General features: G+C 41.9%; 1 protein-coding gene across 8 annotated transcripts in view; it reads right to left on the bottom strand.

Moving 5' to 3' along the window:
* Window positions 1-17,667, bottom strand: part of Anks1b (ankyrin repeat and sterile alpha motif domain containing 1B) — an 864,790-nt gene that overhangs the window by 342,356 nt on the left and 504,767 nt on the right. For 7 of the 8 annotated variants that reach the window (XM_050145702.1, XM_050145698.1, XM_050145703.1 and 4 more), the window contains one exon: window positions 7,253-7,359. In XM_050145702.1, coding sequence (XP_050001659.1) covers window positions 7,253-7,359 — 107 coding nt within the window. Of the gene's footprint in view, window positions 1-7,252; window positions 7,577-17,667 lie in introns of those variants that run through there. The other variant, XM_050145705.1, reaches the window with a different exon arrangement.

Genomic DNA, 17,667 nt, shown 5'->3' on the forward strand with positions numbered 1-17,667 from the left:
TCTGAACAGATTAAAATAACCACAAAGCAACATAAGGACCAGCACCAGGCCAAGAAAAAGACACCAGGGAGGGGGCGGGGTGCACCAGGAAGGGAGAGTGAGTCCCCTAAGAGACAGGGCAGTGTTAGGAGAACTAAATGGATTCAAGAAAAACTCAAGAAGGAAGAGAGAGGAATTCCATACAGAGGGAAGACAGGCTTGCTCTACAGCTGTGTTTTTCTAGATCTCAGGCCTCTTCAGTTGGCTTGCTGAAAATACACTCTAGTGGGCAAAACCCCCTCCAGTGCTCTGTCAGACTCCTGAAGGCTGGAACTTGCTCTGACTGTCCTCAGTGGTGGCACACTGAGATTATCTTTAAAACAAACAGGCCCCCAGAATCCCTTCCTGTAGCCGCCACCTGTCTGCTGCCTCCCCCTCCACCCCCATGCCTTCCTCTCTCCCTTCTTGCTGGCTTTCTGCTTTCTTTCATTAGCTCTGGAGACACAGGGGATGAATGCTGACTTCGAATCGTGGGGCAGGGCAGCAAACTGTGGCCCGATGACTAGTCTGCCTGTTTTAATAAGTTAAAAAAAAATCACCGGAGCAGAATTTCACCCATTCATATCCATAACATCTATGGCCATTTAATTGCAACAACAGAGACAGAGGGGTTTGGTCGCAGAGACCATACATCTTGCAAAGTCTAGACGATTAACCACGTGGCACTTCCCACAGATGGCCAAAGTCTGGTCCGGCATGTGTGCATGGTGGAAGGGAATGGGTGAAGGGAGTAAACGGACTGTGCACAGGTGATACAGCCCAGGAAGCAGATTTTAAGGAAGAGTCCTAGGGAAGGAGCACGCTGGCTTGAACCTGGAAGGTCAGAAGAGAGCTGACAGCTGAACGATGAGATGACAGAGCTAAAAACCAAAGGACAAAAAGGAGTTAAGAGAGAAGAAGGATGATTTTTGGCAGAGAGGAGTGTGTGCAAAGCCAGGCAGCAGGAGAGAAACCTGCAGCTGAGTTCCCTAGCGCACAGAGAAGAAATAAGACGTGATAGAAAGGGATGGAGAATTATCTGGGTCCAGGCCAGTTGGGATCCCAGATACGAGAGTCACATTAAGGCTTTTAGAAATACCATCTCCTGCACATGAGAAGGATCTAAACCCCGTAGATGAAAGCAGACGTGAGCCTCGGATCACTCGGGCTGCAGTCACAGCTAACATTTGTCGGGCATTGATCTGGTGCCAGGTCTGAGCTAAATGCTTCGTATGCATACATGCATATGGAAATGTGTCGTGAGCAGTTGGAGGGCGCTGGAAACCAGGTATAAGGAGGTCTAGCAAGGCAAACAGACGTGGAACTTGGAGCATGTCTGCAAAGTAGAAGGTTCCATATGGATCCTCATGGACATGGAGGAGAACTGGGTGGTGGAAGGGGCATGGTCATGTCTGATAGCTAGGGGTGGGGTGGGGCGGGATGGATGAGGGTAAGAAGGGGAGAGGGAAAGCTAAGAAGGCCAAGAGGAATGAAGTGAGGCGGAAATGGGGGAGAATTTGGCGAGAAGCAGGTCACAGCAGTTAGCAAGAAAGTTGGGAAGCAGGTTGGATTATAGAGAGGCAAGGGCACTGCCTGGGAATGAGAAAATGGAGGTCACAGCCACTGAGCAAGCTGCCTGGGAGACCTGCTCTTTGAAAGCAAAAAAAAAAAAAAAAATAAATGTGATTCTCTAGCTGGATTTCTTAAAATTAGTCTGCAACACAGCAGTTTTAGTAACTTTTTAGGCTCATGATGCAAATTCCTCATCCCAAATATCTGGTCATTTGAAGCAATTCTGGAGATCAAATTATGCAAATGTGCTCCATGACTAAATTAAAGGCTAACTCATGCGAACATTAGTTAGTAATGGGAGTTACATTACTGGATTATTAGAAAATGGGGCAACATATTTTAATGCTTAAAAATCTAATCAGAGTAACTTCCAGATGGAGGGAAAGGCTCCTTTCCATCACCAGACTGGAATCATGGCTGACGTCGTTCCCAGGAGTCACTCTTTCAGCATGGCCATTTCGGCACATGCCCGCATTACCGATTTGCTGTGCTGCACAAGCAATCAGTGGCCTTTCCCAGGCTAATGGCATATATGGGAACAGTTAATAGCTCTCTTGGCACCAGCACTGTGCCCTGCACCTTTTAACAGCCCAAAATATTAATATAATCACCCCAAGGAGCATTGCTTCTAGATTCCTCATTAGATTGATTTTTGCAGATGAGCAAACCAAATGATAGAGAGACAAGACCATGCTGATGAGACACCTTCCTTCCTTCTGCCCTGACGACCCCCTCTGCGCTCGCTGCCTCTTATATTTGTAATCAAGCTGTTGTCCAGATAAAAAATGGCTCCCCTATGGCACTGATTGCTAGATACCAACAGATTTATATGCCAGTGGTTGAAAAAAAAATCTTTGGTAAGAGCAAATATAAAACTACTGTCCTAGGTGAGTTTGGGAAATCACAGCTGATTCTGCCCACTCAACGCGAGGCTGATTCAGAAACAGGAAGGTGGGGGAGATGCGCATTTTTGTCTTATATGTCCTTCACGTCACAGAAACTTCATAAATTTGCCTGAGAAATAGTTAAGAAGTCATCACTGGAGTGATTCGTCTTAGCCATTGGGGACCATTTATTTTTCTACATCACAGGTTTGGCATCTTACCTGTCTAGTGGTTTGCTAAGACTTCAGAGGTCATTTTACCAGAGCAGCTACGAAGAGCACTCTTACTCCAGCAAAGTTATGTAAAGTGTGAGAGATCTTTCCATTAGCACGTAGTACGCACCACAGATGTGGAAGAAAAGTTTCAGTTCAATATGTACCTGCCAGCTTTCCACTTGTTCATATCCTTTGGTCAGACTGATCACCTACAAGGGCTCCATGGGTTTCCTTCAGTGTCTAATGGGCACTGCTCCTGTTGACCTCCAGAAAGCGCTTTACAAATGTTCCCTACTCAAGTGCACAAAAATGCCAATTGGTGTGGGGCTTCCTACGATTGACATCATAAAGACTTTATCCTGAACACATTAAAAATGGCCAGACCATTCCAAGTCAATAGGTCATCAGGAGATGATAATATAGTTTTATTCTTTCCCCCTTTAGGATTTAAGAAGGTAACCGTTGGTTAGTAAGAATAGCGAGACTCTGAGTCAGTCCTCCTCCAGGTGATACAAGCTTTGTATTCTGGTCCTTATGCCATCAGTCTGCTGTAGTATTGCTACGTGTCTGATGCTAGCACTGTCTCCATTTTCCTTGACTTTGTGCTCCAACAAATGTTTTTCACATCTCATTACATACTATAATTTAATTTAGGAAAAAATGGCTGAGTGATGCTGATCGTATAAAAAGATGAGGGGTAAGACCCCTGTGTTATAGCCTAGGTGGATGGAGGAACACCTGTGGGGCTTGCAAGGAAACACTCAGAACAGGATGTCCTGACTGAGGCAAGGGTCATGTTTGGTTCATCATTGAGTCCCTAGCAATTAACATTTCCTAGTATGTGGAAAATATTTACAGAGGACTCAGTTCCTGAAGAAGACTAGTGTTCCATATTCCCATGGGCAAAAAACTGACTTTTAGTTTATAAATGAGACTGAAGGTCCAGCCATGTCACCCTGTTGTGTGTGTGTGGAGACTGGAGGTCCAGCCACGTCACCCTGTTGTGTGTGTGGCGCTTACCCGAGGATTTCTATGTACATAACATTACATTAGGAGTCGGGAGAAAAGCAAGGAAATCAACACGCAAAACAAACTTGCTAATTTCTCTTCCGGTTGGAAGGACAAGTTATACACAAGCAGAAGCTTAATTTCTAACTCTAGAGATAGAAATGAGTTCCAAGAAGACACACGACTGTGGGCTGTAGTCCTTAAGGAAAGTTATATAATCAAGGCAGGGAGACTGTTGAGAAGGGAAAAGACAGCACCTAGGAAGGACGGAGATGGCAGAAAGGAGCAGAGCCACAGAAAAAGGAACAGAGGATTTGGGACTCTGACAACTCAGGAAGCAATCATTTAACTTAGAAAAAGCTGGTGGTAGCAATAAGCAGAGGAAGGAAAACCATAAGCAACAGCACCCTGTGTAACAATTGATACAACCCTAAACTCCTTGCTGGGAACATAAGCAACGTAAAAACACAGTCATGCTAACATACACCGCAAAGGCTGAAGAAAGTCACAAGGCTCAGAGGAGCCCACAGCACTCCCAGGTCTGTGGAGAAGCAGGTAGATGATGTTTGTGGAGAAAGCAGACCGCCGTGCATTGTGACGCATCTTTAGGGGGGCATGCAGGGCGGGGCTAGGGAAGACTTCAACACATGACGCGTGAGAGGACTTCTGATGTCAACACACACATGACTTCCCCAAAGTCTTAGCTGGCTAGAGGTCCTGCTGTAGCCCTTCTCGAACTGTAGCCATTTCTATTTATTTTATATTCTTAAGGGCACTTTGGATCTAATCTGTGTGCATAATGTTCTACAAAGCAGGATGAATGCATACAGCAAAAGTTTATGATTTTGTCTTAAAGATAAGGAAAATAATTCCTGCATCTGTCAACTCAAGGGGAAATATTAAGAACCTGAAGGAGAAGTGAGGAGAGACGATCAACACCTAAAAGTGTGTGGGGAGGAGCTTTCTTCTTTTCTAACCATGTCTAGGAATCATTATTAAGCAATCTTTACTAAAGTTAATGGTTGCCATGAGATAGAATCAACCACATATTGTGTTTGTGCTTGAGTATATAAAATAGATTTAGCAAAAAAAAAATAAGTTTTCAATAAATTCTTCCAAAGTTATTTTAAAGAAAACTTTAAACTTAATTTATCAATAAAACTTAAAACTTATCAATAGAACATCAATGCGACGAAATATTAGCTCTGGAGAATGTTCCCACAACAAAGCACACGGCTGTGCTGCTACATCTAACCAACATTAATTATATCCTTGCGATGTCTTCTGTCTTCTTCCCAAAAGCTAATAAGACAGACCCACACGACATCACAGTTAATGGGAGCGTGGTGCCTGTTGCTTAGGCAACAGGAAGAAGAAATGCAGGTCAGAATGTGCTACCCGGAAAACAAGAGCTAGAACATGACGCCGAATGGAGATCGAGCGGGTCTAACGGATTTTCACATTAATGAAATTTGCTTCTTAAAGCGGGCCAATCACCGTGCGCTTTAAGTTCAGCATTTAGCAGACTATGGCAATCGGGGAGTAATTATCATACAGGTAGGCATCCTTTTCCTACAACGTCGGCAGCAAACAGTATGACAGCAGCATGTAATGGACTAATTGATAACACCGTTTCATGATCTGCTACGTTTTCACAATTAATTAGTCCTTCTCCGTGGCAAACCAAAGCTGTTTTGTTTTAAAATTCGGTCTCTTGATGCAAGCCTTTGGCTTGCGTGAATTAACAAGGGGCTCTTATTTTCTGGAAGATTTCATACGATACTTGGAAAGGGACAGGAAAAGCCACAATCTAGGATCGGAACTTGATCTTCCCACGGTGCTCGGGGCTCTTGCCCTTTGGATACATTTTGTGCACAACTTACAAATGCTTGTTCTTCACACTCTGCCCTCAAGTCCTTTCAAACCTGTGCGATCACCTTCTAGTTAAATACTTTCGAAGGGGGATTACATTCACTCGTAAGCGTTTAATATTCAGAGGAAAATTAAGCGGAATTAAAGTCCTTCAGTGTGGCCGATTAATTCAGGGAAGCTAACGGCCAACTTCTCAGGAGCCAGAGTGAATTTGACAAGGGCTTGGGAATGAGACACCCCATTTCAAGGAGAGACAACGTAGAGATGTGTAGTCAATGATCTTCATTTTGTTTGCTAGCTCCTCTAATTATTAAGAGCATCTTTATTGCCCCAAGTCTGTCTGAACTCTGCTCAGGCTGTAACACCTTCTACTTCCATCCTATTTCAACACCCACGGGGTCTCGGCGGCAAACCAGTGACTGTCTGATGGACACAGGAAAATAAATGCACAGCTCTTTATTAAAAGAAAAACAACAAGAAACCCATAAGGGATTTTATGCATGTATTAGTTAAAGCTCATAGGATGGGCCAGATTTATGCATCTTAAAAAAGCTTGTAGGCGTACATATTTTTGTAAAATTTAACTATCTTAATAACCTTCAAATCTATAATAATTCTGTCAAGTTTAGAGAGAAACAGTCCTGGAAAAGGAACGGGAAAGGTCTGACTAGCCCTCTGTTTTTATGATCATGCTGTAGGTGTCTCCCCAGCATTTTATTTCAGAGGATCCATTAAGTATTTCTATAAGCGGATGGTGTGCTACATGCTTATGACATGCAGGTCTCCCTAAATTTAGGGACCAAGCGACACGTGGGGTGGGACCTTTGAAGCAAGGAAGGGTGAGAGGGCTGTGGTGTGGCTTAGAGGGGCTTAACAAGAGGAAGCGATGAGCGCTGGAGGAGGTCTCAGGATGATTAGGAAACTAGACTGTCGCCTGCACCCCTCCCATCCTCCTCCTCACCTATATGCACAGTGGGAAGTTTGCACACCCCCGGTTTAGACCGCATAGAGACCCAAACTCGGAAGGACATCAATGCATCTGGTACAGCAGCTCCTCTCTATCCAATTGATCCAAGTGTTTGTTTTCCACCCAAAGTAACAAACAATACTTCACCGCTCCTCAATCGGCATGTGGAAGAAAGAGCATGCTCTCGCTAATGGACCCGCTGAAGCGGCTGGCTAATGAAGGGCTGGCCGCAGGATTTAAACTGCTTTATTGAGTGATTAGCAGGAAAAATGATCGCCATACCATCAACAAAGCGGATTGTCTAATTAATCACAATGCTGATGTCCAAGTGAAATAGCATGTCTCTAGAATCTAGGGTTAGCTGAAGCGTGGTATAATATAACTGTATGCTAAGATCACAGATTCATAGGGGAAAAAATCACACAAAGAATGGCAGGGAGAATATAAATGTTAATCTTCTTTCAGAGCCTATAAATAGAGCACTCACCGATTCATACAACACACATGTCTAAGGGATGCATATAGATCCCATTTTCTAGTCAGTGTCTACATGCATACAGTAAGTTCTGTCCTAAAGGCATTCACTTTTCCGAGGCAGTTGCATATATAAAGCCCATCCATTTCCGTGCAAACCAAGCTGCCTCTGAGCCGTGGAAGACACATAAGAAGCAAAGACAGACAAAAGGCGGCTCCGTGGCCACAGAGAGCAATCTTACCATAAACTGTACATTGTCAAATCCATTAGCCATCAGGTGGTTCTCGTACTGAGGTAGCCCAATGCTTTCCAACCATTGTCCCACTGTTTGGACGGGGCATCTGGGTCCTGTAAGAGGATGAAGAGGGAAGCGTTTTAGCAGGGAGTAGCCATCCACGGGGTAATAGCGGTAGTCCTGGGCTGAGAGGTGGCATTGCCACATCATGCTCCGGGGAAAGTTGTTCTCGAAGGAGCCCGCCAGCTTGACAGATTAACGTTCTCAGCGAGAAAGCGAAGTCAGAAGTAACACATAGTTTGCCGGGAGAGGCTGCGGAGTATGACTTGATCCTAGCTCCACATTTCCTACATATTAATCTTTACTACCGACCAGTGCGTCATACAGCCCCCGAAACCAGGCAGCAGAAGAAGGCATAGCAAGCTGTCAGCCTAGGCTGCTCTGCGTTCTGTGTGACTGTGTGAGTACTCCACAGTGAGCAATGCCCGGCCAGCAGCCAGAATTCTTTTTATCAAGTAACTCCTACACTCGTCAGTATGCGGCTCCATGCTCCTTGCTCCCCCTCGCTCGCTCCCCTTCATTACCCAGCCCAGGCTACACCTCGCATTTTCAATAATAGCCATCAGATAAGGCAGATTTTTTTTTGTCTGCAAGCTGTAAGCCTGCTGCTGCTGCTCCCTCCTACACACCCATCCAAGCGTCAATCTTGAATGATGAGAGCCGTCAAAACAAATGCAGAAAATAGCAAGACTCAAAAGCCAACCAAAGCGCCTAAATCGGAATCGAATCTTCGTCCTGGTTATACATTACCGAGCTATTTTGTTGTGGGATTTTTACGTTTCAAAAGACACCACCGGGGAACGCGGAGCTCACAACAAGGCTCGCACTACAGGCTCCCTTTCCCCCCTCCTTCCTCGCCTTTCTCCCTTTTAAATGCACCAGAGGGAAGTGTTTCTGATGGAAAGCTTCACAGTGTAATTGTTCTCTTTCTTCACCATGCAGCATACAAGGGAACCTCTCTCGGTTATTTTTTTTTTAATTTTTTGAATTACTGCAACATATAGAAACTGCATCATAATCTGCAAGTCAAGATAATCCACTGCCTGCTCATTCCAAATAACAACGGTATTAGGCACAGGAAAAGCCTTTCCCCTCCTCTGGTATTTATAACCCTATCCACCAGGCACCCCATTCTAAAATATCTACAAAGGTAACGCTAACTGGGTGGATAATTTTTTTTTAAAATAAAGAAGAAGAGCCCTAACCAAAAATAATTCAAGAATAACAGATGTAAATGTGTGAGTTTTACTGAATGGCAGACAGACTGAGTAATTTATTTAATAATTGAGAGAAACCACAGATTAATAATAGAACCTGCAGAGCTACTGAGGAGAGGTTCACGAGAAAAATGAGCCTCAAAGAAAACTGTCAGAAAGGCTATTCAGCCCCCCTTCCCCACACACCCCCACATCCCAAGGAAGGACTCGCGCCCTGTGTTCCTAGAAGGCCACCATCTTCTGCTTGAATGCTGCCTACGACAGGGCTCTCACTACCCAGCCAAAGCCACCGTTCATTAGAAAGCTCTTTTACTTCCTCCTGAACTCCCACTCTCTGGCTCCAGCTCTGACTCCAGAGCCACACAGATGGGGAACAGAGCCTCTTCCACGTCAAGAACTTTCCAAATTCAAGCTAATTCTCACCCAATCCACCCCACCCAGCCCTGAACAGTGCCTGGCACACAGTATGCACCCAATAAATATTTACTGTGTAACTGAACCCTTCTCTTTTCTTCTTTAAGTCTCATCTTTCTGCTTCTTTTCTCAGTTTAAGGGCATTGCTAATCTCCCTGGCACATAGACATTCAATCTCAAAGCAGCTTCCACTGCTGACAATGGTCTTTGAGCTCTAGCCCCCTCCCCTGCCCCCTCTCCTTTGACTTTTGTCTTCTGTTTCCTGGCACCTGGCCTGAGGTAACAATGCCCACTCCAATGGTCTTAAATCTCCGCTATATTTTTAATCATTAAAAATGTTTTCATACTGTGCATGCGCACGTGTGTGTGTGTGTGTGTGTGTGTGTGTGTACAGACCATAGTGCACACATATGAAAGTCAGAGAACAACCTGCATGAGTTGGTTCTCTGCTTCCACCCTGTGGGTCCCTGGGATCAAACCTAATCAGGCAAGTTCCTTTGCCCATTGAGCCCTTTCTTGCCCACATCACACCACAGTATTTTAAAGAATCCAACTTACACACAGCATTAGAATAATTTAAGAAACAGCTTTGGTAACTAACTCTTATATCAAAAACCCTGCTGTGGTTTCCCGCTGGATTAAAAATGAACTCTCAACTCTTGGTAACATTTTGAGGATCTCATCTAGCTTTCTAACCCTTTTCTCAACACTGCTTTCACAGTTCTTAACCAGGGGAATTTCTGACTGGTTTTTGAAGGAAGGCTGAAATGAGCTTGGGTTTTATTTCAACCCTACAACTCTTCTGCAATTTCCCTTGCGAAACCTCTTCTAGTCCTCCCAACAGAAAAATGTTTCTTCCTCCTCTCTCTTAAATGGCATAATTACCTTCTATTATAACAATCGTTTTCTAACTTACATAATCATTATTTATGTCCAAGATTGTTTCCTGAAAGCAGGGAACCCGTTTCTCTGATACTGTACACTGTATGTGATCAATTTTCACTTGATTGTCAACATGAAACAATCTCAAGGTCCAAACTCCAAAAAGCTCTTTTATTTTCCAATTGAGAATTTTAATTGTATCATTTTGTTTTACTGGGTAGTTACCTTCTTTTAAACTCTACTAAGTATCTGATTTCTTTATAAAAGGGGGGGGGTATTTTGGGCTCACCAGAAATGGAAGCACGAAAGAGAGAGAGGTGGAGGATACCCATCGCAAGATTGCTTCCTGGATGTGACAGCCCTACTGCGCATGTGAACTCAACAGTGGTTGTGACTAGATGCACAAGACTTGTACAAGACCAAGGCCACCAAAATCCTAGTATGGACAGGGAGGTCCATGAAGTGCTGCCACCTGGTACAGAGCTTTTGGGGACTGATGGCCACTAGTGGAAGAAGAGTCAGGTGTCTTCAAGGATGGAGCCCCTGAGAGGCTATCCACAAGGAACAAGCAGAGTTTAAAAAGTGGGTTAAAAAAAAAAAAAAGAAGCACATGAACTTGGGAAGGAATGATGACAGGGGATGAGGGGGTAGAGGGGAGGGGAAGGTGGGTGGATTTTATTCAAAGGCAATGTATGCATGTATGAGATTCCCAAACAAAAAAAATACCAAGACATTTTAATTTTTAAATAGAATTTTCAGGTGGGGATTTTTTTTTTTTTGCATCATCTTCATTTTCTCCTTGAATGAGCATGCCCAGGTGAAGTGTATTATACTTGTTTATACTTTATCTCTTTTTGCTCCTAGATCTTTTAAGGATATCAAAGAGGTAGTAGAGTTGCATGCACCAACTTTAGGAGACTATAGTTATGCAACATGACCTGCATGAGACAATGAGGACAAGACGCTCCTTGCGAAAGATTCGATCTAAAGCTGCTACCACGTGCAGTCTAATGGAAGTCTCATAGTTCTCGGGTTCCCACTGACAGTGCTCTTCCTGGCCATTTTATGAGAAGGTAAATCAGCTCTGTAAAAACGGAATAAAAATAACCAGGGTATATATTTTTGCTTGGCAAGGCATATACTGACTGGATTGCTTGTAAATCCCATCTCATGTTTTAAAATCCAAACCAGTGACTAAGTGACTAGCAAAAGTACCATTCAGTTATTCCATATTAAGTCACACTCATTAAATGAATGAATGAATGAATGAATGAATGACTCTGGAAATGGCTGTTGGTTTCTTAACAAATAAAAAGGGAAAATCATTCTATAAACAGTTTAGAGAGATTATTTGTTATTATCCATTTTAACATTTTTATATGGACTTTCTAAATTCTATGATCTTAATTATTCAGTTCTTTGATTTCTGTTTAATAATTCTCATATGTGAGCAAAATGTAGGGTGGGGGTGAACTGGGAGAGTGTGAAACAGGAAAGGGAGGAGAGAGGAGAGGTCCTGAGGCATGCTGGTTTCTGATTTTTTTTTTCTGTTTTTCCTATGAGTCAGACTTCTAAAGAACCCTGATTTAGGCCTGAAGATCACATTTAGTGTCTAAATATATTCTTTATTTTACTCAAAATGCTTTCCTGGAGTTTAAAATTCTTACAAGCCATTACTGGGCAGGCACTTTTATTCAGTGAGGACCTCTGTGATTTTTCAAAGTGAGTATAGTAAAAGGGAGAGGAGGGAGTGTATGAATTATTGCCATTGTGATAAAGTTCAAACTATGTGATAGGACCAGGGACTTCCCTTTGGCACAGTTTTCTGAAAACATAATTCTAATGAGTTCTACTCCCAGAAACGAGAATAATTGCTCCAAACTAGGGTGGCAACAAAACCCAAACAAACAAGCTCCAATACCCCCCCTCCCCATACCACTGGAAGATTCTACAAAGTGCGCCAAGACCACACAACACATGGAAAGATATTATTTAAAACATTTCTAAACTGCCGTGATCAGGAGGGTTCTGTGGCTGGAGGGTGATGGCCGGCTTCTACCTTCCCTTGTACCAGAGTCCTCTCCATAGACGCTTTCTGTAGGAACACACTCAGGAGAACGGCACCTTCTTTCTTTAGCTCCTGGGCCATAGATAGGGAATCTCATGAGAAGGGGCAGGCCAGCCTTTCCGGTTTCTTCTAAGTCTGCAGACGTTAAATTCCCAGTGAGTACAGCTGGGAAGTCAGGGGCTTCCTTTGTCCACCCCACTCTTAGTCATGGGGTAGAATCTATCCTACTTTGGCTAGACCCAGAGCAGTTGGTGCAGGGCACTTAGAGGGGACAGCCCCGTGCTCAGAAATGTAAACAGAGAAGGACAATGCCAGCACCCACTGCTCATAGGACAGCTCAAAATTTTTGTCCAAGGGGAGTCTCATTCCTAGGAATCTAAGTTCTAAAATTTCCCCCAAGGGGTCAATTTATCTGAAACACAAGAGGATAAGGATGTTATCAAAACCAATAGAAAGCCAGGCACAGTGGTGTACACCTTTAATCCTAGACTCCAAAGATAGAGGCAGGAGGATGTTGAATTCCTAGCCAGCCTGGGGTATGTAGGGAGAGACTGCATTAAAGGAAAAAAGGAGGAGGAGGAGGAGGAGGAGGAGGAGGAGGAGGAGGAGGAGGAGGAGGAGGAGGAGGAGGAGGAGGAGAAAAGAAGATGCTGGTGCTAAACAATTAAGAGGCTAGTGCACTTCATCCAGGCAAAAAGGAAAATGGTACCCTAGTTTCAGAGAAATAATGGGAGCCCTGCTGTCATCAGAATGAACTTCAAAGCCTGATTTTAAAAATTTCTCCTGCTCAGATTTAATTGAACCAAACTCTGGAGCAATTTCTACCACAGGGAACTGAAGAAAACAATAGTGTAACCGCCTGGTGATTAAAGAAGCTTAATGTCTACATATCAACCCGCGACAGCAGATGAGGTACAAGAATCAACAGAGAAATGGGGCAAAATGACAGTGGTGCCTGGCCAGGAGACATCTGTGACCTGACAAATATGATGTGTTACATCCAGGCAGTGGAATATTACTCGGCAATAGAAAGGAATGGAGTAAGGCCGTGTGCTACAACCTGGATCAAACCTGGAAACATCCTACTAGGTGAAGGAAGGCTGCGAGAAAAACCAGTGATGCTGTGCTCCTCCTCATACCGTACAGACCAGATAGACAAGTCTGCAGAGTCAGAAAGCAAGCTAGGGGCTGCCTAGGACTGCAAAGGGGATTTAAGGGGACTTGTAGAGTCACTGTTAATGGACCTGGGAGTCCCTATGGAGGAGATGAAATGTTTTATACCTGCTGATAGAAATGGCTGTCAATGAATCCTCAATGGGTCTAGGAAAAAATAAAGAAATTAAAGACTTCCTAAAATTCAGTAAAAATGACCACACAACATGCCCAATTATATGGGACACAATGAGAGCGGTGTTAAGAGGGAAGTTCATAGCACTAAATGCCTACATAAAGAAGATGGAAAAATCCCACGCTAGCGAATTAACAGAACACCTGAAAACTGTAGAACAAAAAGAAGCAACCTCACCCAGGAAAGCTCAATGGCTGGAAATAATCAAATTGAGAGCTGAAATCAACAAAACAGAAACAACAACAAAAAAAACAATACAAATAATCAATGAAACAAAGAGTTGGTTTTTCGAGAAAATCAACAAAATAGACAAACCTTTATCCAAACTAACCAAAAGGTAGAGAGAAAGAGAGAGAGAATATCCAAATTAACAAAATCAGAAATGAAAAGGGGGATATAAGAACAGACAGAGAGGAAATCCAGAGAATCATCAGGTCATATTTCAAAAACCTGTACTCTTTGATATCACTTACCAAAATTAAATCAGGACCAGATAATGAAATTAAATAGACCTTTAACTGCTAAAGAAATAGAAATAGTCATCAAAAGTCTCCCAACCAAAAAAAATTCCTGGGTCAGATGGTTTCAGTGCAGAATTCTACAAGATTTTCAAAGAAGAACTAATGCCAATACTCCTCAAATTGTTCCACACAATAGAAACATAAGGAACATTGACAAATTCTTTTTATGAGGTTACAATTACCCTGATACCCAAACCACACAAAGACATTACTAAGAAAGAGAATTACAGACCAATCTCACTCATGAACATTGATGAAAAAATACTAAATAAAAAAACTGGCAAATTGATCCAAGAGCACATCAGAACCATCATCCATCATGATCAAAACTGGCTTCATCCCACATGAAAATCTGTCAATGTAATCTACCGGATAACAAAACTGGAAAAATAAACCCAACAAACACATGATCATCTCATTAGATGCTGAAAATCCTTTGACAAAATACAACATCCCTTCATGATGAAGGTCTTGGAGAAAGAAGGGGGATACAAAGAACATATCTAAACATAACTAAGGCAGTATACAGCAAGCCAACAGCCAACATCAAACTAAATGGAGAGAAACTCAAAGTGATCCCACTGAAATCAGGAATAAGACAAAGTTGTCCATGCTCTTTCTATTTATTCAATATAGTATTTGAGGTTCTAGCTAGAGCAATAAGACAACAAAAGGAGATAAAGGGGATACAAATCAAAAAAGAAGACACACCCTCACTATTTGCTGATGATATGATAGTTTACACAAATGAACCCAAAAATTCTATCAAGGAACTTCTACAACTCATAAACACATTCAGTAATGTAGCAGGATACAAGATTAACTAAAAAAAAAAAATCAGTAACCCTCCGTTACACAGATGATAAATGGGCTGAGATAGAAACCAAAGAAACATCACCTTTCCCAACAGCCACAAATAACATAAAATATCTTGGAGTAACTTAACCAAACAAGTGGAAGACCTGTGAGACAAGAACTTTAACTCTTTGAAGAAAGAAATTGAAGAAGACATTAGAAACTGGAAAGATCTCCCATGCTCTTGTGTAGGTAGAATTAACACAGTAAAAATGGCAATCTTACCAAAATAAAACTATAGATTCCATGCGATGCCCTGCAAAATCCCAGCAAAATTCTTCAAACTCTACTACAGAACTACTGTACTGAAAACAGCCTGGTACTGGCATAAAACAGGAGGACCAATGGAATTGAATCGAAGACCCAGATATCAATCCACACACCTACAAACACCTGATTTTTGACAAAGAAGCAATAAATAAATAGACAAATAAATAAAATGTAAAAAAAGACAGCATATTTAACAAATGGCGCTGGCATAATTGGATAATGACATGTAGAAAAATGAAAACAGATACTTATCTATTGCCATGCACAAAACTCAAGTCCAAATGGATCAAAGACCTCAACATAAAATCAACCACTCTGAACCTTATAGATGAGAAAGTGGGAAGTACACTTGAATGCATTTGGCACAGGAGACCATTTCCTAAATATAACCTCAGTATCACAGTCACTGAGAGAAACAATAAATGGGACTTTCTGAAACCAAGAAGCTTCTGTAAAGCAAAGGACACAGGACACAGTCTACAAGACAAAACAACAGCCTACAGAATGGGAAAAGATCTTTATCAACTCCACATCAGACAGAGGGCTCATCTCTAAAATATACAAAGAACTCAGGAAATTGGTCATCAAAAGAACAAATAAACCAATAAAATATGGAGTACAGACCTAAACAGAGAACTCTCAACAGAGGAATCTAAAATGGCTGAAAGACACTTAAGGAAATGCTCAACATCCTTAGTCATCAGAGACATGCAAATCAAAACAACTCTGAGATTCCCTCTTAAACCTGTAATAATGGCCAAGATCAAAAACACTAATGACAACTTATGCTGGAAAGGATGTAGGGTAAAGAGAACACTCCTCCATTGCTGGTGGGAATGCAAACTGGTACAGCCTCTTTGGATATCAGTATGGTGATTTCTCAGAAAATTAGGAAACAACCTTCCTCAAGACCCAGCAATATGTATATAACCCAAAGGATGCTCAATTGTACCACAAGGACACGTGCTCAACTATGTTTATAGCAGCATTGCTTGTTATAGCCAGAACCTGGAAACAACCTAAATGCCCCTCAACTGAAGAACATATAAGGAAAATGTGGTAATTTACATAATGGAGTACTACACAGCAGAAAAAAATAATGACATCTTGAAATTTGCAGACAAATGGATGGATCTAGAAAACATCATATTGAATAAGGTAACCTAGACCCAGAAAGACAAATATTATATGTCCTCACTCATAAGTGACTTTTAGACATAAAGAAAAAAATCAGCATACAACTCACAATCCCAGAGAACCTAGACAATAATGAGGACCCTAAGAGAGACATACATAGATCTAATCTACATAGGAAGTAGAAAAAGACAAGGTGTCCTGAGTAAATTGTGAGCATGGGGACCACGGGAGAAGGTAGGAGAAGGGAGAGGAAGGGAGGGGAGCAGAAAAAAATATATAGCTCAATAAAACCAATAAAAATCAATAAAAAAGAGTTATGAGTTCTTTACAATGGTATTGAAGAAAATAATAAACATATGGTTATGTATAAAAAAGAGAAATGGTTGTCAAATTATGTGACTATACCACAGTTATTCAGTTTTTTGCCTGATATTTCTAGGATCATTTACTTTCTTTAATTCTTTCAGACACCTGGAGGTCCACACATCGTTCTAAGGAATAATCATGATGGGGAGATACCATAACTTACCATCCACCGCTAGCTTTGAAACGATTATGAAATAACACAGCCAGGTAAGTGACATTGATACAATCCACTGACTTCATTCCGGGTTCACCAGCTTCACGTGCACACATTTCTGTGTGTCCGTTCCCATGTGATCTTATCACATGTGAAATCACGTGACCACCCGTGCACAAGCAAGACTCTCACATACCCGTTTACGGTCACAGCCATCTCTCTCCTTGTATTCCACATCCTCTGGCAAGTATTAATCTGTTCTCGGTGTCTATCATGTTGTGACCTTAATGACACATGAGTGGCATGTACAGCATAGCCTATCCTTTGGAGCTGGCTTCTATCACTCAGGGAATGTCCTTTGAAATCCATGCACATTGTTCTGTATCAATAGCAAATTACTTTTTATTACTGAATATTATTCCATAGCATGGATAAGTCAATTTGTTTAATTTCCCATACATTTCCCAGAGTGATGAAACCATTAGCAAAATCCGACACTAAGTCACTCTATGTCTGCCCAACTCTGCTGACATCAGAACACTAATTGTAACACACTCCATCTTTTTCCTCCTTTCCTACAACCAAATGCGACCACTGGATGCTTTTCATTTACCTATCCACCTTGTTTAGAACCAGATTTTACACTTTGCTGGTAATTGTTAAGATAATTGTTTCCTAGTCAAGTATTAACATGTCCCGATCGTGTTTTTCTTCCATTTAACAAATTATCTACTGTGTTTGAATTTACTATTTTTATTATAGTAAATATAATAATGGCCCTCCTTGCCTTGAGGTCTCTGCTTTCCTTTCTTTGTATCTTTGTTAAAGACCAATTTCTTTCATTTTCAGAAAATATTTCAGCTGAACAAGTATAAAAACAGTGTATCAAACTAACCCTATGAATTACAGCTAAAATGGCACTTCCGGGGAAAAGTATAGTGTCAGGTGCCTGTGTTAGAAATGGAGCGTTTCCGGTCAGTAACCACTGCATTCGTTCCTAAGAAATATGAACAAAGAGGAAAGAAGCCAAGCCCAAAGTGAGTAAAACCCAGACAATAAAGATCACCGAGGAAATAAATGAAACACAAAACAGAAAAATCAACAGAGAAAAATCACTGAAACCAAATGT

This window comes from Alexandromys fortis, unplaced genomic scaffold (genome assembly GCF_014885135.2).
Source record: "Alexandromys fortis isolate MF-2015 unplaced genomic scaffold, M_Fortis_MF-2015_v1.1 scaffold_50, whole genome shotgun sequence".
NCBI lineage: Eukaryota > Metazoa > Chordata > Mammalia > Rodentia > Cricetidae > Alexandromys > Alexandromys fortis.